At 46.0% G+C, this 26,388-nt stretch overlaps 2 protein-coding genes across 4 annotated transcripts; both read right to left on the minus strand.

Moving 5' to 3' along the window:
- Positions 1 to 26,335, minus strand: LOC114876594 (FERM, ARHGEF and pleckstrin domain-containing protein 1). 3 transcript variants are annotated; one of them, XM_029188266.2, is made up of 21 exons: positions 25,849 to 26,324; positions 24,815 to 25,069; positions 24,343 to 24,447; positions 24,041 to 24,263; positions 23,778 to 23,901; positions 23,619 to 23,706; positions 23,368 to 23,523; positions 23,128 to 23,288; positions 22,967 to 23,041; positions 21,496 to 21,638; positions 20,613 to 20,837; positions 3,672 to 3,871; positions 3,355 to 3,444; positions 2,914 to 3,289; positions 2,726 to 2,835; positions 2,507 to 2,647; positions 2,289 to 2,443; positions 1,884 to 2,005; positions 1,659 to 1,813; positions 1,331 to 1,590; positions 1 to 1,264 (listed from the first exon to the last, which is right to left on the minus strand). In XM_029188266.2, the coding sequence occupies exons 2-21, from the start codon at positions 25,001 to 25,003 to the stop codon at positions 1,189 to 1,191; spliced, it is 3,174 nt and encodes a 1,057-aa protein (XP_029044099.1). In that variant the 5' UTR covers positions 25,004 to 25,069; positions 25,849 to 26,324; the 3' UTR covers positions 1 to 1,188. The 3 variants fall into 3 exon arrangements, with proteins under 3 accessions (XP_029044099.1, XP_046143833.1, XP_029044101.1); XM_046287877.1 differs by lacking the exon at positions 25,849 to 26,324 and adding an exon at positions 25,328 to 25,475; XM_029188268.2 differs by lacking the exons at positions 1 to 1,264; positions 1,331 to 1,590; positions 1,659 to 1,813; ... (5 more) ...; positions 3,355 to 3,444; positions 3,672 to 3,871 and adding an exon at positions 5,135 to 7,928 and having other exon boundaries at positions 25,849 to 26,335.
- On the minus strand, positions 7,935 to 20,606 carry LOC114876598 (titin homolog). The gene is made up of 2 exons (XM_046287878.1): positions 17,413 to 20,606; positions 7,935 to 17,295 (listed from the first exon to the last, which is right to left on the minus strand). Exons 1-2 carry the CDS (start codon positions 20,557 to 20,559, stop codon positions 12,460 to 12,462), a joined length of 7,983 nt encoding a protein of 2,660 aa, XP_046143834.1. The 5' UTR covers positions 20,560 to 20,606; the 3' UTR covers positions 7,935 to 12,459.
- Positions 26,336 to 26,388: the final 53 nt, after the last annotated feature.

The raw sequence follows: 26,388 nt of genomic DNA on the forward strand, positions 1-26,388 counted from the left end.
TTAAAAGTATTAATGTACGTTTATTGCGAAATATCGATACATAATGTTACATAACGACGTGTTTAACGTTTACGTTACAGAACGTTACGTTGTTGCTTTTTTCAAATAAACGTACAAATTTGGCAATTCGAACGGGCGCTCGTCCGCGCCAGGTACACGAATAAATTGTCGAAAATAACGGGTGTTACACATATCCGGAAGAGAAACTTGGATAGACGTGTCTATCGGCGTCGAATACGCGCTTCTGAGTACGATTCTTTCGGTATAAAACTAATTCTCTTCTTTGATTTTTATATATGTATATATATATTATCGATTAAATTCTATATTATAACAAAACAATCGTAATAACTAAAAAACAGATAACCGTTAAATTACTCGCATCTCTTTGTCGCGTCGTTTACGTAGTAGATATGTATATTCATGTCGTCTCGTAGATTCTCCCGCCATAAAAAGAAATGCTTACCCGCATGGTGAACATTCTTTCTCTTTTTATCTATTGAAATCGCGTAGCCAGTCTTTGCGTAATATTGCCTCGAAAGAATCACGGTTAAATACGTAACAAGAAAACGTGTTAAATTACAAATCTTACTAATAATAGAGCGAGAGAAAATGTCTCCGCCGCGTCGTTCGTTAATATTCATTTAGCAACGAGAAACAACGCTAGTACGCTAACGAAAAATTATTGTCTTTTCTTTCCATCAAGACACGCGAATCGCTAATGAAATTATGTTATATAAAATTGGTCCAAGGTTTTACGTTAATATCTAGCAATTCTGGACAGACGATTTTTCTATCCGTTTTCGTAAAAATGTTTCGAACGAACGCGATACGTCCGGATCTAAACAATGATTATTTATATCCCAATTATCAGCTAAAAGCGTATCTACGCGAACGCGTCAGTCATCAAAGTTCAAGGAAAACGACAAGAACGCGATGTGTTTTGATATCGGGCTTCGAAAAGCAGAATCGGTTAAATGCATTCCTGAACATTTCCGATATTCGATTTGATTGTCGATCACAGTTTCGATCGCAACGATTTGATTTGAATTCACGAATAAGGCCGCAAAGTTTCATTTACGTTCGTCCCGTACACGACGAGTTACTTCCCTGACGGATGCTTGAGATTTCTTCGCTTTAAATACTACGTTATAAAATTAAAAACCTTTGAAAACAACATTCTTCGCGTTAATATCCTTCCTTTCCTATGAAGTTTATCGACACGTGGCTCTGTTGGGTAGCGCTTCGGATCACTTCGATCCACCTGAAAGATCGTTACGTTTTTATAAATCAAAGCTTTCGATCGTATCGTTTCAAGAACGATCCTCACCTCCCAAAGGTGTAGTCGCTCTCAGCGCGGAAGAAATAAACGTGGTTCTTAAATTGTAGCTTAAAAACAAAATCCTTGTTGATGCCGTCCTTCTCGGACGGCGTGGTCACGGTGTAACCGAGCAACGGCAGATTAGCCAACGGGAAGTCGTCTCGGTGCGATTTGTAAAAGAACAAACAAAAATTCGTGAATACCACCCAGAGTTTTTGCCAACCGTTGCTGTTCTTGAATTTCCGTAACAGAAATCCGCTGAGTTGGTTCTGAAAGGAGGAATAAAAATTCAGGTACACTCGGTCGATTAAAATCCAGAGACGGGGCTTTCGCATACTTGAAACGCTCGCAATTGATCGCTGTAACTGATACTGGTGTTTCGATGCCAGCAAACGTGGACGGTGGTGTTGCTTCGTTGAGAATCCTTCGCACCCCCGCAACTTCCTCTGTCCCCTTCTAATCCAACACCGTCACCCATTTCGTCAGCCGAACCTGATGATCGATCAGACGTATAATCGTTCCATTCGACGCTATTCAACGATTAGGAATTATTAAAGCTTACTACAAGATCTCAGGTTCATGTAAGGCATTTTTGGATCCGCGTCAGCTTGCGCTATGGCTTGAGACAAATCTTCCAACCATCTCTCCTTTTCCTCTTCGTTGCTAGCGGCAACCGTCAGAGATCTATGGAAATGTTTGGCGCAAAACGGTGTTAGATTTTGACAGTTAGAAAGAGACTTAACGAGAAGCGAGAGAAAGTCTTTACAGTCAATTGCTCGCCGCCATAATGTTCAACGATCCATCTGGAACGTTTTACAAATTGACAGAACGGCTGGCTTAAGTGAACCCGCTATACAGCCAATTGACCTCTTAATGACCATACAGAGACTGTCCTTTTAACACCTCGTTACGTTAATTCACGATAATTCGGTTGAACGAAATACAGAGCCACGATCAAGGTACTCACTGATTTCCCTGACCGTCTATTACAAACGCAAAGTCTGATCCGGTCTTGTTGTCGCTTTCACGGATCTTCATTCCTTTCAACGGAAGCTGACCGTGGACCCGGAAGCATTGGGTCGGTTGTTGAGTACGGAATGTGTACAGTAATATGTCTGAGAACTAAAAAAAGAAATTGAAAATTAGCAAACGCGACGATAGACGTTTGTCCAGTTAAATGCTCACCAAGAAAAACATTCTTTGTTGGAAACCTTTGCGACTATATTTCTGTAAGCAGCCCTGTCTAATGAATCTACGACCTGCCTGGACCAGGTTGTCGAAACCGCTGATGTCCCTTTGCATCTCGCATAACTGAACCAGATTCTCCTACGTTTGCAAAAGCGAGAAAGGATGATTATCAATGATTTCGAGTGTCTTTAGAGGAAACGACGGAGATACACTTACTGCTTGATTAATTATACTAAGACCTTCCAGCAGTGTTTCTCCTAAACGATCTCTAGCTGCCAAGCAATCCTCGAAATCTGTATGATCTTTCGGATAATGATCTAATAATCCTAAACAGACGATATCGTTTCGATTAAATTTCTAGCTAGCAGAATCTCGGTACAGATTCTTTTTCTAAGACGACTCACTATCGATAATACTGTTGTAATGCAACAATCGTTGCAACGGCTTTAAAAGGAATGAAGTTAAGGGTAGATAACAATGTTTCTGTGCTTCGAAGTCCCGGCAGAGTTGATCGAACCGTCGCGACGTCCTCGTATAATATTCCATCTTCTCGAGTACGGGTATTAGGTTCTCCAGATATTGATCGTAAAGCGGTAGGACGTTCAACAAGGTGTTGTAGAGAAAATCACCGATGTTGTGACGAGCGTTACTCTCCCATCGTTCCAATCTGGACTCCATTTCTTGAAGGCAAGGACCGTGAACGTCCGCTAAAAGCTCGATCAGCGAAACAACCGCTTCGCCCTCTAATCCCGTCTCTCGAGATACCTCTTCCCTGAACCACTGTCGGACAAAAATTTGCAATTATTCGATAATTTATTACGATTTTTTATCCATTTGGTACGTACCACGTTTATCACGTCGAGGTCCTTCTTGTAGGTTCGTTCGGTCATTAAGAGCTCTTTCGCTATGTAGTACGCCTTGTCGGTAGGCCATCTCTGTAAACGTTAACAGTGAAAATATTAATATCAATATTAACCCATTAACTGCCAAATTTTTATTTTTGATATTTAATATAATCCTATTGCAAGTGATATATTCCTATCCCCATTTGAGGATCGTGGTAGCAAATGGGTTAAGGGGAGAGACTCGGCTATGGGGAAGAGGAGGCTTAGGGGGAAGGTCGAAGAAGAATTAACACCTCTATAATTATTTGTTTAAGTACCTTAGTTTTTCGGACTTCCGGATCCTCCAGCTCTCCGTTCCGTACATTTTTCACGGGGCTAAGATCCGGAGTGTTCACCATACTCGTGTTACTAGTGTCCAGCACACCGTTCGTACGTTTCTCCGGTGATTTATCATTGGAGTACATGGAATTATTGTTCTCCTGTTTCTTTGGTGTCCCCTGCTTATCTGTCTCGGTATCTGTAAACGAAGGCAGGTAAGAGAAGGTATTCTCTAAACAATTTCTCATGGATTGTTAAGAAACCACAAAGAGTAAAAACACGACGCTTGAAAAATAATAATAATAATAAACGCTGATGGAACAAAGTATATAAATTCGAATGGCATGCTACGGTGCACTGAAATGCCAGCTTCTTTCGACTTTTGCTTCGCTGACTGTTTTCTCGATAACGAGGGGATTAAAAAGAAAAAGAAAATAAAAGAGAGAGAGAGAGAATGAGAGAAAAATCGAGCAAGGATATTGGATCGAGATTCAGTCATTCTTTCTAACACGAAGACACGTAGTTGATCGTGCAGGAAGGAAAACAGATTTTTCTGTCATAAAACGTTTGCTAATCTACGTTACTCGTGCGACGAAATGTTCTATGAAAAGAAAAAACATAGATAAAATAATATTCAACTATCATAGTAATCCTTGGACGAACGCAAGACATGCCGAAGTGTCGCAGCGAAATATTAGACAATGTACAACGACTAAGTACTTCGAAGCAAATGAAAATATCGAATAGAAATGTGTAGTTTGTTCGTGTTGCCATTCCATGTTGCAGCATTTAACAAAAAAAGAAATATTCGGACGAAGAACGTGTTCGTGCAAAGTGAAAGATGCAACGCTCCATCCAGAAATCGGTAAACTATAAGAGAAATGAAGAAACGAAACAAGGGTGTGCAACTATCGAGCAAGTGAACGAATCGTCGAAAACATATCATTGACAGTAAAGATAGGCACTGTTAGGGATTACTCACACATGGTATTGTCATCCGGTCGACCAACAAATCCGGGAGTGCGATAAAAAGATACGGTAATGAAGAACGGAAAGAGGACGACGCGCAAGGACTGGGAGAATAATATCTCTAATAGGGGTGTCAACCCCCTGCGCTCGCCAATACCAAATTTCACCACCCTTTGAAATTCTGAACGCTCGCAATGACAAAGTTTTGAACGTAAATTAATTCGATCCGTCCACAGAAAATTTAAAATTCTAAAACGAATAATTAATATCAACGTCGAATGGAAGGAATAGAAGTTGTGCAGAGCGCAAAGGGTTAAACTTGAACCGAGAAAAATATCGAAGAATACTAGAAAGAGGGTAGTCAGAGAAAGAAGAAGAAAAGAAAAATCTTGTAACCAACTCGAAAGAAAGAAGAAACAACGAGAAACGGGTCGAAGAAACTGATAAGAAAACGAAACTGAAAAACGGAATCACAGAAGACCTTTGGATCATCTGACTTTGTATATAATTTATTATTATCATAATTAATGTATCAATAATCAATGTACAATAGATTTCCTACGTTTGGAATGCAAACTTCCCTTCCCTCGAACGCCGTGATTCCCCTTTTATTCATTTATTTTTTTTGTTTTAATTCCCCCCTTCCCCAATTCCCTCCCCCCATTTATAATCTACCTACCCCATGTTTCCTCAGCCGCGGCTGTCAACGAACTACCAGAGTATCGAGAGAATTTCTCTTCTTCGAAGGGAAATCACCGCGCATTGTCGGATCGTATGTATATGTATATATGTATACGTGTGTGTATATATATATAAATATATGTATATATAGAGAGAGAGAAAGGGAGAAAGTTAACGAGTACGGTATGTCGATAAACGATCGCGACGAAGGTAGATAAATTACAAAATTGCAGGAGCGCCGACACGACAGACACGCGTTTTACTCTTCTTCGAAGCAACCCTTGCTTTTTCTGCATTTCTTTAACCCTTTGCAGTCAGCCCTCCGGTTGATCCGAAATTTTTCTCTCTCAGAAATCAAGATCCACGCACCGTCTTGTATTTTTTAAAATTTACAGAAGAAATTTCAACTGCACAGGGTTAAATTCATTCGACGGTGAAGTTGAAAGAAAAAAAAAAAGAAACGAAACACGGAAGCGCGACACAGTCTGTTCTACGAATCTTTCCCTAAAGTCCGTCGAGCGACACGTATAAAAAGTTTATAAAAGTTATCCGATTGAACGTTCCGTGGAAGACATCCGTCTCTGACGAAAGTCAAAACGTCGGTCCGTACGCGACCGTTCGAGTCTTTTGATTCTGGAGCAAAAATTTGGCACCGTTCCACGAACGATTAAGAGTCCGAGAGCGTGTAAAGAGTATCGTGATACTTCGATCGTGGAAAAGAAAAAGAAAAGATCGTCAACGATTCTTCAAACGACAGCGAAAAAGCTTCAGGGTTGTTTATAGATTCACCGAGGTATTTCCGCGATCAACCCCCTTGCCTCGCGATTTCTGTCCCCAGTCTATCGTTAGAGAAAATTGAATCTCGCAAAATTCTCTCTGCTCTAAAATGAATTTCGGTTCCTAATTAATTCAAATTAGGATCCGTGGTGTCGCTAATTTCTCCTAAAAAATTTCAACCCCGGCTTATTAATAAAATTTCGAAAATGTACACTCGTGTTCGAGTGGAGGCACGAAAGGCAGAGGGGTTGAACGCGCGCGACACGGTAGGAAAAGGAAGAACGAGATCGACCACCTGGAAGAAGGCCACGTTAGAAAGAGAACGACAAAGTTGATTGAACAGGTGGGATAGAGGGAACGAAGAGAGAACGTAGATAACGTAGAATTACATGGTGTCATACACACACACAGATAGGTTGCAAAATGTGTCGATCGGTGTACGGAGTGCAAGTTTGCATGTAACGTGTACGTGTTTAGACGTCGTGTTATCCCGTGGGACTGGTGAAAGATGGTGACAAAGTGAGAGATAGATATCGGATCGTATCGAGTGGTGAATCGTGTGAAGAGGGATTTTCGCTACGTAATGGTTCACAAGGTTCCTAATGTAGTAGAGAACAATCGAGCACACGATTCCAACGCAAGTGTGTTGCACGCGTTACGATGCGGGAGAAAATCAAAGAGTACCACACTGCAACTAGAGATGTGAGTTTAGTTTCATCGCGTCTCCGATGCTTGAAACGTTTATCGAAAAATTTTTCCCCGAACCTAACGGAGGCGCGTCGACGTCTCGCAAACAAAAATTCACATCTCTGCGCAAAATACAGAGGGGAATCGAAACGGTCCAAACTAGAGTGGCAAACTAATTTTGGCTGGCGCGTGGTAAGTGAAAAAACGGGGGCAGGGGATTCTCGATGCAATTTACAGGGACTAAAGAAACGAACGGGCTTGCTATGGTATTCGCGTTGGGGGTGGAAAAAAGAACGGAGACCGTCTGTACAGCTTCGAGGGGTGAGAATCGGGAGGATCGAAGGGGATCAAACTAACGTTCTTCTATCTTCTATGGGTGCAAGTGCAAGCGTGAGAGGCATCGTGAACATGGTGAGAAACGAACGTTCTAATCAGAGCTGGGTGAATAGATGGGCGGATGTGGAAGATGGGTAAACGGGAGAGAAATAAAGCTTCGGCCGCGAGACGACGGCACGCGACTGAACGCGGCAAGAAAGAACGATTCGTGCCGAGAGAAATTCGAAAGGTCGATTTATATCCAACGAAAGTTTTCTAGGACCTTGCTTCCCTTAATTCGGCCCTGCTATTCTATACGATAGAAATCGACCTTTAAATGTTCGCTCATGGAACAAGTACCGGCGAAATTTCTCTGGACAATGTGTCGCTTTCTCGGCGCCTACGATCTTAATCGGTCCAGTCGGGTAAGATAAATCGGTGGCGGACCATGGAGAGAGACGCGCTACTCGCGTCCCCGTTCTTCTCCGCGGTCCACGAGACAGGCGTCATATCACGGGGATTCGCATAAACGTGAACGAATCATCGAAGATGGCGTATCTTCTCTCGGTCCGGTTTCGTGTGTGTCTACCGTGTGATAAGGAAGGCCCCCGATTTCTCTCTCAGAGCTGTAGCGTGGTACTTCTTTATTTGTTTCTTTGGCCCGGGGTGTTCTCAATGTGGGTATGCCGGTAGGAATCGATTGGTCAGGGTGCGTGGCGTTGCGTGAACCATTACGTTACGAATCTGTGCCACGCGAAGTGGCACGTGCCAAGCCGGCGAGTTCACGAAGCCGTTCGCGTAGCTCCAACGATTGTTCGGATCACCACCTGTCGAAAAGCACACGTAGAGTATAACGTAAGAACCGTTTCCAGCCGTCGTCGCGTCGTTACAAACCGGCTTCCGGTCTCGGTACGGGAAGTCGAAAAGGAAAAACCCTCCACCCCGGATTGTATCATTCGAGCGTCGTGCCGTACGCGCGTGAAACGCGAGAAAATTGGGTAAGGGTACCTTTTAGCACCCCCCTCCAATTGACTCGAAAATTACCAGGCAAACTTTTCAAAAAAGCAATAATGTGGAGGAGCGGAAATTTTTTTTTTGGGGGAGGATTCTACAGCAAAATGAGTAAATAAAACCTAACACCTAACAGGATTTACTCGATATTTTTGATATTGGTTCGTAGAGTTGCAACTGAGAAAGCAAATGAGATGGCGACCGAAAAAATGCACTCTCAAATTAAAAATCTCGTTGTTGTCTAGAAGAGTAAGATGGTGCACGAGAAGTTTGCCTGAGGATTTTGAAGTCAATTGAAGGGGGGTGCTAAAAGGAACTTCATCCGAAAAATGGTAAAAGAAACGGTAACGTGTTCGTGCTGCAACCGGGAACTCGCATAACCGTACAAGTTATCCGCACATGTTTTACGTCTAATACCTTGATCCCTATTGCAGGTATCACGACCCTTGCATACTATATCTCTTATGTCTATAATTAAATATAAATATATATATATATATATATATATAAGTATGTATGTATACATATATTATATGCAAATACATATACACCCTTAGCGTATACAACTGGCATATAATACACGTATCGTTCATATCGTAACGAATCAAATGTTCTCAGTCGTTTTGCTAACTTCGATACAAAACCGATCAACTCTATCAGCCTCGCGTCGAGCTCGAGGTTTTCGCTTGTTAAATTAAAACAGTCTCTGTCTCGTTGAACGGTGAGGATATATTTGCAGGTTGCATATGGACGAGAAACGATGGAAGCGTCCGATCCGCGTTACACCCCCTCGACGAGTAGAAGCTGATCGAACGCGGATCGAACGGCTGAAATTTTAACTGGCTCGGTTTGATAAACGGGCCATTTTTTTGGGCTCTGTTCCATTTAGACGGATCCGAAAACTTCGAGCGCAACGATATCACGAGGCTGCACATACGCGTTGCATAATCAAGCAACACGCACGCGTACGAAATAGATAACGAACAATAATAAGAAGAAGAAATAAATAGGAGAGCGAGAAAACAAATAGAAGAGAAGAGAAATGTATGAGCGAAGGTGATTGGGGGGACAGTTGATACGATGACACACGAAGAAACAGAGAAACCAAGAACGTAAGGGATACAAAAAGAACAGTGCTCGAGGAGACGCGTGCGTGTGTAGTAATATCGATGGCAGGACAGGACTGACAATGCACAAATGCAAGACGAGGATAAGTCAAGAATTAAACCGATACAGGAACTCGTTACGGATAGATCGAGGATACGACGATACTCTTTTTTCTTTTTCCTATTTCGCTTCGTATTTTCTTTTAGAAAGGCCTTTCGATCGGAGACGATCGGCAGAACCGTACCTCTGGATCTTTCCCCGGGGGAAAGTATTAATGACGTAGTGATAAATTTGATCGTTTTATGCTCGTTCAATCGTATCGTGATCCCTGCCGATCAGTGATGCGCATGCAAAACCGAAGAGATCCAGAGAAACTAACTACGGTTTCGCGGATCGAATCCGATGCAAACGAAATTCGAACGATCTAATCGTTTGAGAGTTCGTCGTCGATCTATCGGAATGAAATGAATGTCGTTTACTCGCCGGTGAAAAAACCGACTTGAACCCTCGGCATCGTGCGATCGGTACTCGCCAGTCGCCCTTCTAATTTCATATATTATATTTATTCTCTCTTCTTCGTTACCTACTACTATAACTTTCGATACGTAGTTTAGTTTCATTTCTTTTTCATTTCGTATAACCTTAACTGCGCTCCTCTACGGATGTAGTAACGGTAACCTTGTAATCGATTAAGTGTAGCGTTAATAGCGTAACAATGACTAAGGGAGGGGGGGGGGGGGGGGGTGATTAATGGGTCACGGTGGTGATTAACGATTAATTTTTTTTTTCAACGATAACGTGATTATCAACGATCGTCCGTCCGTGATTGCAACGGCGGACAGCATCGAACACGACGCGCTTCGTTCCTCCTCTTTGCAGGAAATCCAGCCGCGCGCCCCAACTTCCGTCTCGATTATGTATGTACACGCGCTTCCTGTCTCTCCGCTTGCGCTTTTCATCTACGATTCGAGACAAGAATCCCTTAACTCAACCATTTCCCTTGTATTTAAATTTTGAAAATCTAATTTCAGATTCGTAATTAGCGACCCTGAAAACCCTTTACACGAGTGAAATTTAGAAAAAATCCTGCATGAAAGGGTTAAATTGAATCGGTGACCCCCGTGAGAGTCGACGAAACGCGAATTTCTCCTGAGAATTTTGAATCGAGTAACGAGGAAATTATTCATCGATCAATCTCCGAGTATACGCCGCAGGGAAAGGGTTGAACTCAGTCTCCACCCTCTGACCGGCACGCTTTCTTCGTCAAATATTCAAACGTCGCGTCGTTGTAAGGGAAAAATCTTTCTCAACTATATATACACCATCGTGTGTGTCTGTGTGTGTCGCTAGTTTGTAAACCAGAGTGATACGTTAAGCGTAAAATCGGAGGGACGAGCGAGAGGAAGCGTGACGGTCGGACGGTGAAATCGTCTCGTTTTCGAAAAATCCCAACGATTCGTCTTTCCTTCGCGATTCTACCCCCTGCATCGCGTAATTTTGTAGCTTTTTCTAAGTTTCGTAGCGTTTCGAAGTACACTAGCCTTGCCTCCGTCGACCGTTCACTCGCAGCCTATCAGCGTCTTACGGATATATACGTTTTAATTATTATTGCTTTCGATGGCGCGTCTCTCGACGGTGCCGTCGTAAATGAAAATTCGACGAAAACGAAGAAATTCGTTTCCATGGAGGAGAAAACGAGCTGGCGTAATCAAGGTTCTCGACGAGGTTTCAAACGCGAGCAACGAGGGAAATTATTTTTAATCGAACCCCCTTACGCTTCGACTAACGAACGCGCGCTTTAACGTCGCTTTAACCCAACCCTCCGTTTTTTTTTTCTCTCTCGTAAACTCGTTGTTATATTAACAACGATCGATCGACAAATTTAGCCGGGATCGATTTTATCGGGTAACCCTTGTCGGAACTGGTGGATAGAAGGCACGAAAATGAAGTGACAGCTAACGCGATGCGCGCGGAAAGCACGGAGACTCGAAACCAATCGCAATTTCATTGTTTCTCGTCGAGTCGCGTGTTTGTCCTTCGATCACCGCGAATAAATTCGCTTTGAAAGATGCGGAGAAAAAGTAGATGCCAACGGGAATTAGTAACGTCGAGGCCGGGCTCCTTCCTTTGTTTCAAGGTAATCGGTATTTTTAAAGCAAGCAGCGTCTGGGATTACTTTCATCGATCGACGAAACTTTATAATTGACTTGACTATCGTAACAACAACCCTGCCCCGTTACGATGATGGAAACCTTGAGAAAGGTCTGACCTCGATCGTCCAGGAAGACATCTCCTCGCTTCGATACGTTCTCCAGGGACGCGGATTTATTCGCGATCATCGTCGATTAAAAACCGCTATTCGTTGAATAATTCACGAAATATTCGTGAACGAGAAGAAGAAGAGTGAGAACCGAGGAGACAAAGATGAAGATAACGAATATTTTCCTCGTTCGGACGACGGACCGCGTAGAGAGCCCCTACTCGTCGGGAGAAAAAGCGAAGAAGACGAACGCTGCGGATCGATCGCGATTCGATCTTTCGATAAACGAACGTTTCATTAAACCTACCGTGATATATTCCGCGCGTTCCGTTTCGACCGCCACTCGCACCATGATTCGCAATTCCACAACGATATACCCGCGCGTATATTCAACAAAATCGCGCGGCAATCGTCTTTAATTAAGTACCTACGTTGAGCAACTTGTCCTCCGTCCTAAAACACGAGACCACGAACTAAACTATGACGAAATCATACCCGACCGCCTATCAACCTATCAACCGTTCGATTCTCGAATCAGAAAACAGACAATTCCTCTTTTCCACCCTGTTCGCATTTTCTTTCTTTCGACCCCACGATGCTATCGCTTACTTCCAACAATGATTGTCCTTCTCATGAAATTCAAGCAGCATCCCTTTTCACCGCCTTCTCCCTTTCCCTCTCCCCAGAGGTAAATCGATCTCGAGATCTTTTTTTTTTCATCGTTACGGCTATCTTCTTATATTCCCTACTCTATTTATCGTTAACGAGTGTAGCCGTCGCTTCCTTCTTTCCTATTGACGCGTGTTGCCGGATCCCAGCAATCGTATATGAAATTCGATCGAATATTCTAAAACGAGTAACAAAGGTACTAATTATATATCGGCTGGCGCGACAGATTCGATAGGTTTTTTGATATCTCCTCTTTTCCGTCGAACGACGCGTGGATGTCACGCGTTTCGCTGGTCGACGCGAAAGTCGCGTCAACGCTGCTGTTGGCGTCGATTCTGCTCCTCTTTCGTTTCCGAGTACTCCTCCTCGTCGTCCTCGTCGTCGTCGACGTCGGGACTCGGACGCTCGACGAGCAAAGGCGGTGGTATGGTGGCCACGTCGAAGCTCGAATCGGTGCTAGATATGATCTGACCGTCCTTCACCTCGAGATCGACCATCACTCGATGGCGTCTCTTCAGGTTCTCCCGCCTTCGTCGTCGAACCGCGATTTGACCGCGAACCGGCGTGTGAACGGGACTGTCCATGCTCGACGAGGTGTCCCCCTCGCTCTGGGGGCTTCTGCTCGACGAGTACGACATCGTTTTCGTTCGTATCTGCGTTCTGATTTGCATCGGGGGGCTGGAGGTGGTGGACTCGCCGCTGAGACTTGTGGTCGAATAGTACGGGGTGGATTTCGCACGGATGGGAACGATCACGGGTCGCTCGGTGGACCTGGTCTCGTGGTACCTGATCGTTTCCATCGGCTCGGAGAAACCTCGCTCGAACTTCGAGCTCGAGCGAGGTTTCTCCTTCTCTAACATCGTTTCCCGTTCCTCCTCGAACGACCAATCGTCGTCGCCTGTCGTTCGAGAGGTCAACGCAAGGTCGGCATACTTTTCGTGCATGTCCTCGGAGCTGTCTCCTCGCGCCACCTCCATGCGAATCTGATCGCTGCTCGAGTACTTCATCGCCGGCACGTTGTCGTACAAACGATCCTCTTCCTCTCGCGCGCGTTCCTCTTGCTCGTCGAGCTCCTCCTCTTCCTGCAGGATCGGTAGGGGCGCGTCGCCGTCGTCGGACATCGCCCGAAAATCGTCGTCGATCGCTTCGTCGAATTCGTTCCGCAGAGTGATCCGTGGAGGCGACACGTCGGTGTAAGATTTCGCGATAACTTCCTGATCCGGCTCGCTGCGTCGCGTCACCACGCGACGCTGTTCGTCGAACTGGCTCTCGATGAACCTCCTTGCTTCGTCCAATTGTTCGTCCCGGGACGACTGATCCTCCCTCGACGACGGATCGTCGTCTAATGCTTCCTGCTGGTCGGGAAGCGTGGGAGGCGGTGGAGGTGGTAAGGGGGGCGACGAAGAAGTCGGAGGAGAGACGTCGGTTGTTCTGCGTTTTGAATTCGACCTGGTGCTGGTGACGCTCTTGTCCGAGGTAGTGGTCGTGTCGCTTTGACTCTTGTCCCCGGCCACCGAAGAGTAATACTGTTGAGGCACGACGGTGGTGCTGCCCGACCAGTCCGATATCGAGGCACCCAGCTCCGCCAGAGAATTGTCGTCGGACTTGGTGCCGGAGTACTGGCAAAACTGGCGCACCGTGTTGTTCGAGCTGGACCATTCGGACATGGACAAGCCCATAGATGTGTCCTCGCTGTGCGACGAACCGGTGATGTAAGAGTTCGACTTTGGTTTCACCGCTATTTTCACGGTACCGTCGACGGTAGTCGCGGAGGTAGAACTTTGCCCGTCCTCCAGGAAGGTGGAGTGCAAATCGTCGTGAAGCGTTCTGTTCTCGTCGCTGGAGTCGCTGTCGTGATCGAATCGGCCAGGTGTCTCCGTGCTATCGGTCACCGTCACTTTCACCGCTTCCTCGGGCTTGATCTCCATGTAGAAGGTCTCCACGTGGCTAACCACGGGTGGGTCGAAGACCGGCGAACTAGGTGGCGACGGCCAATCTTCTGAGCTCTGAGTCTGCAGCTTCGATCTGCCAGGTGATTTCGGAGATCTCAAGTCTTCTTCCTGTCCCATGCCTACCACGTCTATCGGAATGTCTGGGAGTTCGGAGGAGGTGCGCCGATCGTCCGAAACGGAAGGGATAGCGGTACCGGACGGCGGATCGGAAGATAGAGAGGGTTGATGGTCGCTGGACATCAACGACTCGTCGTCCAAGCTCGGAGACCTCGAGCTGGGCTTGAACGAGTCCTCGAGGTCGCTCTTGTCTTGCTCCGAAGTGGTGGACCTCTCGGATATCCTCGAGAGGGTTCGCGTCAACGCGAACGTGCCGCAACTGGTTAAAATATCCGGGCCCGTTGGGTAGATAAAACTGCCAGGGAAATCGGCGAGATCCTCTTGAAAGCTATCCTCGTTCTGTCCGTTGCTGTCCTCCGACTGCGACTGAGCGGCGTTGTTCTCGTCCTGCGCTGGCCAACCGTCCTCCGTGCTCGAACTACCGGAACTCTCCAAGGGAAACGGTTTCCAGGTCGAACTCGACTCTGGTTTGCTTGCAACTTGAGCACCGCCCTCCTCTTCCAACGAACTTCGACCACTCTTCGCCCTAGCGATTTCTCGACGATCCACTATCGGCTGAATCTGCCCTATACCAAGCGGTCGAGCAATCGAACAGGAACTCGACTCTGGATCTTCGCGATCCGGCGTCCAAGTACTGGTCTCTTCGCTTCTCGAACGTTCGCTGCTTAACCTGAGCTTCTTCTCGATGGACAAACGATTTCCAGTCCCCTCCGCCGACTCCTTCGTCCTCGTTTCTCTTTCGGGCTCCTCGTCCTCTGGTAACTCTTCGGCACCGTCCTCGTCCTCTCTCCTCATCTCCAAATACTCGGGCGTCAATTCGACCTCTACCAAAGTTTTCTCGTCCATTTTGTCGACGCCATAATCCGGCGAACTGAGCTCGCTATCGATGCCTCTCATATGGACTTGGGTGTCGAGAGCGTCTAAGGTATCCTCGCTAGTGTCTGCGGAGTCCAGAGGACGATTGTCGTCGCCATCTTGCTCCTGTGTCCCTTGATCGTCTTCCTGATCGTCACTGTGAACCACCTCGCCCTCCTCCTCCTCCTCCTCCTCCTCTTCTTCTTCCTCGTCGCCGTCGTCCTCGATGTCGGAACATTCCTCGATGGAAATTTGGATCGGTGATTTCACCATTTCTTGACCCTCGTCGAAATCGATCGGCCTAGGCGGTTGATCCTCTTCCCGAGCTACGTTCACGCTGGTTACCGTCACATCCGGTAGATCGTCCCTCTCCATGGACATTCTTCCAGTCGTATCCGTCGCGCTCACGACGCGTTCCGGCGATGCCTCCTTCGCGACCGAAAATGTTTCGACGTTGGTACGCGGCAGGGAACCTTCTATGGTCTTCGAAATACTAAGCAGATCGATCTTCTCCGCTCTGACCGTTTTATCGAGCGGTACCTCTTGATCGGCACCGGACTCCACGGAACTCTGATCGATGAATTTCGTTCTCTCGTCCACCCTCACCGTCTCCAGCATCGTCTTATGCTCCTTCTCGTCCGATTCCGGCTGCACGATGTCCTTTTCGTAGGGAATAAGGTCCGCGCTCGCGGTGATCTCGTTGCACTCGGTGAGAGGCGACTCCAAATACTGTGCCGAGGTTTCCGTCACCGACAGAGAGTCGGTGAAGATCTCCGGTACGGTGGTGTGATCGGTGCTGTCCGATCTGTGATTCGGCGACACCTCCGCCTGAATGGAGTGCACCCTCGCCGATACAACTGCACTCTCCTGTTGCTCCCTACCTTCTTCCTGCTCCTCGGGATTCTCCGAAACGTCGACGGTGTCGTCTTTGCTGGAGAACGCGTTCGTCGGCGGAAGTCTGTGCACCGCGATCACCGGTGCGTCCAAGGATTTCGCTCTCCTCTGAGCGGTCGGCGACTGGGTCGCGCCCTGTCTCTGCAACGCTCCGATTCCACTCCCTTCCGAAAGACCCAGACGAGCGCGAGCGAACAGCACAGGCGTCTGACCTGCTTTTCGCAGAACCACCGGTGTTTCCGATAGTTCCTGCGCGATCGAACTCTTCTTCGCGTCTTTCGCCGTCGCTTCTTCGTTCGCCTCTTCGCGTTCTCGCACCTCGAAAATCTCCTCCGCGTCCGCGTCTGTTTTTACCTCGGTTTTCGAGCGCGTTATCCTAGGATCTCGCTGTCTAGGCGGCTCTTTGCACGAAGTCGGAGATCTTGCCTCGCTTCTAGAAGAGGAAGCTTTCGAGACGATAGTTCTCTTCGGCGAGATCTTCTCCACGGAATCCTTCTTCTCGGTACTGCCCAGACTCTTAGAAATGCCCAACGATTTCGGTCTAGACTTCTCGGTCTTCGTGACAACCGCGGCTGTCTTGATCGTATCGTCGTCGACCGAAGCAGACTTCGTCCGACCGCTCTTGCTCTCCTCTTTCTCTTCCTTGGACGGCGTCGAGTACGCCTTCTCCGACAGTCTACCGACAGACTTCGACCTACCCTTCTGAACTATGCTCACTTCCGGCGCAACGTCCGTCGAGTCGATTATAATGATCTCCTGTGGCATCTCTCCCAGTTTCAATTTCGATTTGTCGATCTTCGAACTGGCCGTCGGTGTACGCGCCTCCTTCGAGCCGGCCTTCTTCAGGGGAGGCTTATCCCCTTCCAAAGATTTCGACTGCTTCTTGAAATCCTTCTTCGGCTCCGGCTTCGCCTTTTTCGCCCTCTTCGGCGACACGTCCGGGACGAAGTGCTTGTTCTCCACCTCCGGCGAGAGCAACGTGTCGATCGGTGCCTTCTCCTCGGCCAACGACAATGACTTGGAGCGCAACGGCTCGCCGTGCGGCCTCGACATGAAAGGAACGAACTCGGGAACCTTCAAGCTGTCCAGTTCCAACACAGGCTTCACGGGCACCTCGTCCAACGGCAGATCAGCGACCGGGTCGACGAAATCGTCGAAGCCCGTGTCGATGATCTTCGGCCCGGCCATCTTCATCGCCGAGAATTTTGATTCCATCTTCTCCAAGATCCGCTTCGTCTTCTCCGGAATGCTCGGCTTTTCCAGAGTCTTTGGGTTCTCGGGAATCTTTGGTTTCTCGAGAATCTTTGGTTTCTCGGGAACCTTTGGTTTCTCCAAACTCGCACCAGAAGATCCTGAGCTACTCTTGCCTTCCTTTATTTCCTCTTCCTTTTGCTTCTCCGAAGAGTCAGCCACGGTCGAAGCCTCTTCGTCGGATTTGCCTATAACCGGCATAGGGATCTCCGGCAATGGTATCTTCTCGATGCTGTCCTGCTTCTCCAGACTATCGTCCGGCGTTTTCAAACTGTCTTTCTCGACCTCGGACTTCGCTTTACGCTCCAGCTTCAGCTTCATCTCCATTCCGACCACGTCGGCGAAGTTGAACGCTTTCGTCCTCGAGTCGAACGATCTCTGCGTTCCTATCACGCTGCTCTTCGACGCATCCGGAGAACGTTTCTTCTGCAACACCGACACGATCGTGACGTTCGGGTCCGTGGGGGAGACCTTCGGCGACCGTTTCTCCAACGGCGAAACGATCGTCACGTTCGGCTCGATCGAAGGGCTTCTGTTACTGGGCGAGAAACTGCAGATCACGTTCTTCGCGTCGGTCGGTGACAATTTCGACGTAGGGCTCAAAATACTCTTCGGCTTATCCGATGGACTCAGGATTGATTTCGGTCTCGTCGGCGTGATCGTCGCGCTTTTCGCTTTATCCGGTGACACTTTGCTGCCGGTCTTGTCTATCGAGGACAACTTGGACAAATCGAAACAGGAAATGTCGGTGATCATCTTGAGGGGTAGTTTAGGTAAATCGCGAACGGAACCGGTAACTTTCTTCGAGGTTTTCCCGCTGTCCGATTCGGACTTGTCGTCGGACGCGGTGCCGTTCATCACGTGTCGCTTGTGCAGCGTGTAAGGTATCTCTATGTTGGTCTTTTGCATAGCCGCGCTGTCGGAGAACGGATCCTCGTCCCCGGAATCGGCCGGCGTTAAGTCGATCGACTTCTGATGCATCAGTATGTGTCGCTTGCTGTTGGAGCCGAGGCGCTGTCGCGCGGGATTCGGGTCGCTCTTGGTGCGCTCGACAGGGGTGTGACCCGGTATCGTGTCGTCGAAGCCCAGCACCACGCCTCCGACGATTTTCGGCTCGTACTCGGTGAACACCGTCTTCGATTTGAAGCTCTCCATCTCCATAGGCACTCCGATCACCGTGTCCGTTCTCGACTCGATCGACAGCCTCGCCTGCCGTTCCCGTTCCCGCTCTCGCTCCCGCTCACGTTTCTCCTCGTCCTTTCGCGCTTTCTCTAAACTCCTCCAGTCGTCCCTCTCCCGAGGCTTCTCCTCCGACTTGCCCCGTTCCGCTCGAGCCTTGACACTCTTCCTCGAATCCTTGTACTCGATCCTCTCGATGCTGCTTCGCCTCCACTCGGATATCTCCTGCTCGATACACTCGAGACTCCTGCCGCTCGACCTCGAGTCGAATCGGTCCAGGTACTTTCTTTCCCGCGAATCAGCCCGCTCCGTGTGTCTCCGCTCGTTTCTCGACTCCGACTTTCGATCGTGTCTGTTGTCCTTCGAGTTGCTACGCTCCAAGCCCTTCAGACGCTCGATCGTGACAGGGTCGAAGTCAAAAGTGGGCTTCTCCTGCGAGTCCAACCTCTCCACGCTCTTCCCTCGGTGTTTCTTCACGGAGATACGCTCGAACGGACTCCTGTTGCCGGAATCGAAACGCTCCAAGGTGTGCCTTTGATTGTAGTCGATCGGGGTGTTGCTCTTGCTTCCTGGACTCTTCCTCTTCTCTCTCGAGTCTAATCGTTCCACGCTTCTCTCTCGACGTTCCTTCGACTCGGAACGCCGATGACCGGTCTTCTCTTTCGGACTTCTGTTCAAGTATTCCGTGCTACCTCGAAGCGTCTGACAATCTAAACGCTCCACGCTCTTCCCTCGCCACTCGTAACGATCCGCGTAACGGAACGACTTCTCCTTCGAGTCCAATCGTTCGTAACTCCTCTCGCGTACGTCCAGCCTTTCGATGCTTCGTCGCAGTTCCCGGATGTCTATTCGATCCACGCTACGACGACCGTGTCCGTCCGATTTACGATCCCTCGAATCCATTTTCTCCAACTTTTTCCCGTGACCCTCCCCACCTCCTTTCGCTCTCTCTTGCGACTTGGACGACGTCTTCTCGTTGACGACCTTCGCGTCGCTTTCGCGATTCGATTTTCTTTCCCTAGCCTTGTTGTGTCCCCCGCGCCCTAAGCTACCAGTTTCCACGTACACCCTCGACACGTGATCCTCCAAACTCGCTATGCTACGCGCCCTAACCGTCCTGGCTCTCTGATGATCCGCGATCGATTTGCCGGTACCGTCGACCGGGCTCAAATCGTCGTCTATCCTAGATTTCGGACGCATGATACCCTCGTCTCGCAATACCTCCGAATCTACGTGAGTGATCTTATATTTAGGCTTGAAATTTTTCAACTCGTTAAGCATCGACATCTTTTGTTTCTGTACCTGTAACACGACCGGATCTTTCTTCGCGGAATCCTGATGCGAAACAGGAAGATATTTACTTTGCTGTTGTTGTTGTTGTTGTTGTTGTTGGGGCTGTGATTGTGGCGGCTGCGTTTGATCTACCGAATTAACGTGTCGCGTCTCGAATTTTCGTTCGATCTGCGTGCTAGATCGTTGTATTCTAGATTCTACGGTCACGTAATCACCGTCTACGGATTTGTTGGCAGCGGTGACCGACGAGTACCGATCGATTGACTTTGCCCTCGCGTTCTTTAGATCGACGAGCACGGATTTGAAGTGTTGCTTGTCCGACGATTTGATCGATCTGTGCTTGACGAAGGAATCGGTCTCGGAGTCCATTTGGAACATCTCGTGCTCGATTCCTTGGTCGCTACGGTCCGATATCGCGCCACCGTTCTCTTCCTCCTCCTCGTCGTCGTCCCGTGGGCTCGAGTACGATTCAGGATATTCAAATTCGTGCTCGCGTTCGAGAAGCTCGTACGAATCGTGGGAGAGATCGTCGTGCGAAAGATCCGCCGCCGGGCCAGACTCCTCGTGGCCTGACTCGGTGGAGAGCGATGACGTACCCGGGTACGAGCTACTGTACACTCGATCGGGCACCGAGTCGTGATCGAGCGAGGGTAATTTCGAGCTAGCCGCGCTGTACGAACGATTACTCTCCTCGCCGTAACGCGTCACCGGATTGTCTAGCTCGCCTTGAGAAGGCAAACGGAACGGTTCGAAGGAATTCTGTTCGCCGGACGCTTTCTCGTCCTTTGATCGAGCTTTCCCTGAATCCTCGAAGCTAGAAGCGTACAGTTCGCGGCAACTGGCCGATCGCTGCCAGGGATGTCTGGGCATGGGTCGCGGCGGGGGGAATTCGGGAGGACTGCTGTTAGAGGGGCTGATACGACCTGCTGATGAAATCCGTTGCTGGCTGGTAAGAAGCATCTGCCGCGGCGCTGGGACCTGGCTGGGTGTGGCCGGGGAATGGACGTCGATGGACGTAAGTGTCCGAAACGACGTAGCTGTGTCTTCGCGACGGTGAATCGTCCCTCCCATCGAGACACTCGTCACAGTCGTCGGAGAATCCAGTGTCATCGAGCCGCATGATAGAGACAGAGCTGGGGTTTCCAGTGCTGAAATACATTCCATTATTTCTTTTAATTACTTTTTTCTCCTCCATTCTCTCGATCACACTCTTCGTTATTATTTTCTTCTTTCTCTTTCTATCTGTATGTGTATGTATATACATATATATATATACATATATGATTATCTACTTATACATCCATCTAGTTACCTATCTGTTTGTTTTATCGTATTTCGTTCGTTCGTTCGATCCGATCCTCGTGTCTGTCGAGAGATCTCCGAGTTAACGAATTACCACTCTGACAATGTTGCGCAAATAACGTTCTTACGAGACACGTGGACAAGCTGAACTCCGGGTGAACTCGGTATAGAAGCGTTCTAATTTGTAATACGCCAACTCTACTTGCTCTACCATTACGATACTCTGTACGTACGATTACTCGGAGAACGGAAAAAACAGGGGTTGAACGAAAAGAGATGAAAGAACGGTGATGAACGACGAAATAAAAACGTAGGAGTGGTGAGAGAAAAAGATGAAGAAAAAGTAGAAGTAGAAGAGAAAAGAAGGAAATCGTAGATACTTGAATCGTTTGATAGGTAAACTAAAAGAGAAAGAAAAAAGAAAAAAAGAGTAAAAGAAACGAAAATGAAAGAGAGGCAAAGAAAGCGTTTCTCGTGGAGGTTGGTGTCGGTCATGGTACATACCAGGATCGCCGAGGGGCAGGAGGGGGTGGGCAGAGATGCTGGAGCTGCCCATAAGGGAGCTGCTTGGAGTGGCCCCACGATAACCTCCCCCCTCCAAGCCCTGCAATGCCCTACCACTGCTAGTCTGCCGGAACGAATTGGACCTGCGAGCAAGAGAGAGTCAAGTTCAGCATCAGACTTAGGCTACCAAATGCCAAGCCTGTCCAGAACTAACTTATATATTTTCTCCTTTTATTTCTCTACCACCTCTTCGCGAGACGGTAGCCTACGTCTATTTTCATAGATCGCTTACTATTCGATCGATAGTTATCGTTTCAAGGGTCACTCTCTCTCTCCCGGAAATTTCACTATTTCACCAACTTTTTCTCACGCGTTGTTCACGTTTCAACGAGCAAAAAACTGACGATTAAAAGGCTATAATCGATTATGCCCTCAAAACGATAAAGATAAAAAGCATCGGCAAAAACTGTACGAAAAGTATACAGGCTGTCGCGAAACAGATGTACATCACGAAACGGTAATGATTCTTTGTGGCAAAATAAATAAAAAAGGAATCTCTTCGTTTCTTTCGCCGCAAACAATTTACAGCCGCAACAGTGCGGTACATCTTCTCTTCTAAAACAGCTTGTATATTCTTTAGACTTTTGTTTCCTTCACTTTTTTGTTTGCCTCATAAATTTTGCATGAAATTGAAATCCCGGTGTCTACAGAAGACTAGTAGTTTCTTTTTAGAAGAATAATCGTTTCGCATGCTCGTTTCAGCCACGCATACGAAACGTTTCTTCGCTATTATTAGTAACGTTGTCCGACTGAGAGTTACACCGACAATGCACAGTGAACAATTGTGTATATCGCACCTGTTAACTGTATATATGTATGTACAAGGAACATAACGATGTATAATGATAAAGAAAATTAATCTATTCTCTATTGTAGAGCAGGCTACTGCTATGTATGGACAAGTAATATAATATCTCGTTGGTAAAGAAAACACGTCGGGACAGTGAAGTAAAATGGTACTTTGCGGTGTATTATTAGGTGTTACAACGACGAGAATTAGTGATGACACTATCAAAAAATAGGGTACATTGATCATTCGGGTTATCGTGCCTGATGGTGAGCCTGACTCCCCGCCACCCCTGTCCGAGCAGGCAACACTGACACACGTAAGTACAAAACGAACATAGTAAACATTTCATTCTACGGAAATTAGAGCAACGATAAACATGATAAATACCAATTAATGTCCCGGCAAAAGCAAGACCGTGCCACCTCCCGTCTTACCCACGCAAGATCAGTGCGCTTGTTAATTAAAATATACAGTCTCAACGGTGTAAAAACCAGCATTAAAAGGGGGGGACAAGTACATAACGGTGTGCATGCACTATCTACACAATACTGATATGTTCAAGAATATTTCTTGATCGGCCAATCACTGAATCGCATTTCATACCCCGTTCATCGAACTTACCTTTGAAACGTCTGCCTCTTCACGTAATTGTCTCGTACGAATTCAACGATTTGCTTCTGAGTTTTGCCGCTGTACCTGTGTTCGCGCGACAACGAGAAAATTTTCTTAATAAACTTCCATGTTTTCTCGTTTAATTTCCTGTTAATCGAATCGTTACGTACCTAAACGACGAGCCGCGGCTGAGAACACGGGTTTTCTGCCGTACCACTCGCTTTACCACCGAGCAACGGAAAAATCCATGATTCTCTACGCACTTTTTCCAGAAATTTTTACACTCGTTACGACCCTCGAAAAAGAACTCCACCGTATCTTTGTAATAACCCTGCGAAAACAAATAGATTCTTCAACGTGAGGTATTCAAATTTATTCCACGATTGCTTCGTAGAAATTTCTATACTCACGTAACCCTCTGGATGAAGTTTGATCAAAAATCGTTTCCTTTTAAAACTGATCTTCCTAATCTTCGCCCAACTGAACGTATTTATCTTGGTGTAATTTTGAAAGACTACAATTCCCATGTGTGCCACTGCCAGATTCAGAGGTACACTTTCGTGATCCTTCAACGAGAAACAGAGATTTTAATAATTATAATTTTTTTAATTAATTTAAATTTATATGATATAAAATTTTAATAAAATTTCGTAATACGTACTTTTGCCGGATGCATTTTCATTCCGTACAACTCGCAGCGACGCGCCGTTTCTAACAGATTCAAATCCGCTTCTGCCGGAGATTGACCGCTGTTTAAAATATACAACACTTTCAACATTGCATTTGATCGAAATTTTCTATCAAGTAGAATTAATCTTACGCGTGTTTCTTATGATTCTCCATTATGCGACGTTCCAATTCTTGATCTTGATGAGGCACAAATTTGTATGTTGACAAATATGTGTGATCCGGATAATCCTCTATTACGTAATCTCCACATTCGGCTGAAAAGATTAATCGTTTTCTGTTCGAAAAATATATCTCACAACACAATAAGTAAAAAATTATAAATTTTTATGAAAATTATGTTTGGACACACATAAGCGACGATCGTCCTCAAAGGGTTAAAGAAACAAACATTACCTTGAACGATATAACTGGCCATCAAAGCTGCTGTATTATCATTGCACTGTAATAAACCTTGAGCTAAATCTCGTTTGATTTGAAGGCAAAATAAATATCTTGTAAACTCCTCTTCCAATTGTGCTGGGTCTGGCGTATAAAATTTCACGCAAAATCTCAAAAGAGGATCGATTAAAGACAATCCTACTTGCCTACAAACAGGCTTCTCTAAATCTAACCAGTACTGCAATCAAACAATTACAAATTAGTATCAATTAGCTCAACTTTTTGTGTCAGGAAAACTTTTTCTGGCTGTTGCTTACTTTTGTTCCATTAGGTTCCTGATACTCGAGACCGAAATAATCAGCTTCCAAAAGATGTAGCTGCTTGCAAACCTGATCGAATAACACTCTTCCTAATGCTTTTGCCTAAAATTTAAATACACAGAAAATAACGTTAATCCGTATATCGTTTTTATTTAATGAAAAATCAATTTTCTATTTTCTTATCAATTGTTTGGTAACTTGCTAATAGGTTTTAATGCTTCAAGTAAAGTTTTATGAATAATCAATACATCAATACACGTACTTCATGCGGCACAGTATAACCAATTATACGCTCCAATAGTTCATTTAAGAGTGTTATACGCATAGACAATACATGGTAAATGATTTTTCAATGTATGTATAAAGCATAAGGATATATAGACAACTTCTCTTTCAAAGGGATAAACAATGATTCTTGTAATTTTTTTTCTTTTTTGCATTGATTCTGTCACACAGTAAAAATACAAACCTGAACTTGAAACATTGTAATTGTATCATCCAACATTTGTACACGAACAGCAAGCATCTTCCCGGCTTTTCTAGGTGTCGTAGGAGGAGTTCTACTACCTCCGTCTACACCTGCCGGAGTCGAATGACTGTGAGGCATCTTAGATCCTCCACTGCCCTTCATGCTTATACTTTCTATATCGTTCATCATCTCTTGACCACCTCTATTTATTTCCTTATGGAAAATTTAATTTATAATTTTCTATTATGTTGTCATCTGCAACAAAGTATTAAACACACCTATGTCTATGAGAAAACCCTTTACATTCTACATTTGAAAAAAAAAAAAAAAAATAATGAAACTTTTTTTTTGAAAAAAAAGCTGCTTAAAAATTACAAATAATCTGATAAAATTATCGATACAAGCAAAGCGCCTTCGACGAACATTGAAAATAAATTGATAGTATAGATTACGCAGGAGATAATTAATAAAGTTTCTTCTACTTTGCCGCACATCGAGAAAAACATTACTTACGTTTGTTTACATCATTCATAGTGATATTATATACAAGATATTTATTTATTTATTTATCGCTTGATGATCCAGCCTTAGAGTATCCGAACGAGAAGACTTGACGATGTTACGTCAAGACCGTGATTATACCGATTACGCTACTAATCGAACAGCACTAATGGAATACGTTAAGAGATTGGCTGCGGTCTAAAGGGTTGAAAGTGTTGATTTGTCGATTAACGAGCGATTTTATAATTCGAATAACGTGACAGTGTATCATAAAATATCGATTCGATAACTACGCTATGCGACGAAAGTTTTTTTTATTTTAAAATTACAATTCAAAAAATTCGATAGAGAAAGAAATTATTTGAAAGAAACTTAAAAAAAATTCGAACGCTCCTGATAGCAACTCGAGTATCAGAAATGAACGGAAGATCGAACGTAGAAAGGTGGGGCTTTAAACTATAACTTCTGAAGTAAGAAATCAATCAGAGTATAGGTACGAGATACTTAAAAATAATGTTTTCTGTTTTACGTACATCTGCCGGCTTAATGGGTACCACTGGCAGCACGCCCCAATATACAGCACCGCAGAGTTCATTGATCACTAAACCACTCATGCACCGGCACTCCCGTTGTAGAATCGTTTTCGCGATACTTGCGATGTTAATAAGTCGTTTACCCCACCACGTCTACCACCGACATAGATTTCACGTACGATCTCTAGATATCCCCGAGCAACAATCGAGGAAGTCTTCGAATTGAACCACATAACACATCTACGGAGTGCTCGTCTCCGCCTTGGCATGAATTATACGAAATGTCAGTGGTTCTCAGCATGGGTGAAATAGTTGAATTATTCATTGATAAAGTACCAGATACGGCAATGCCCGAACGTGACGGACGTGTAACCACCGAAAGAAGCGGAAGACATTCGACTTTTCTTTAGATACCTTGAACGACTCGAGTCCGATAGCCGACTAACTACTATGATATTCGACATGCAGCGCGCGATGCACTCCAAGGGCGGAGCCACGCGAAAAGATACAAACAGCGACATCCACGAGAAAATTCGAGAA

Source organism: Osmia bicornis, chromosome 11 (genome assembly GCF_907164935.1).
Source record: "Osmia bicornis bicornis chromosome 11, iOsmBic2.1, whole genome shotgun sequence".
Classification (NCBI taxonomy): Eukaryota; Metazoa; Arthropoda; class Insecta; order Hymenoptera; family Megachilidae; genus Osmia; species Osmia bicornis.

Excerpts from the sequence above, each read along its gene's own strand:
- LOC114876594 (XM_029188266.2), bottom strand. The coding sequence starts at position 25,003 with ATGATGAACGATATAGAAAGTATAAGCATGAAGGGCAGTGGAGGATCT. Across the intron at positions 21,639-22,966 it reads AAGAGGCAGACGTTTCAAAG|GTCCAATTCGTTCCGGCAGA; the intron begins GTAAGTTCGATG and ends TCTTGCTCGCAG. Across the intron at positions 1,591-1,658 it reads ATCAATTGCGAGCGTTTCAA|AACCAACTCAGCGGATTTCT; the intron begins GTATGCGAAAGC and ends TCCTCCTTTCAG.
- LOC114876598 (XM_046287878.1), bottom strand. The coding sequence starts at position 20,559 with ATGCCCAGACATCCCTGGCAGCGATCGGCCAGTTGCCGCGAACTGTAC. Across the intron at positions 17,296-17,412 it reads TGCCGGAGATCCCTATGCCG|AAACCAAAGGTTCCCGAGAA; the intron begins GTTATAGGCAAA and ends GCGAGTTTGGAG.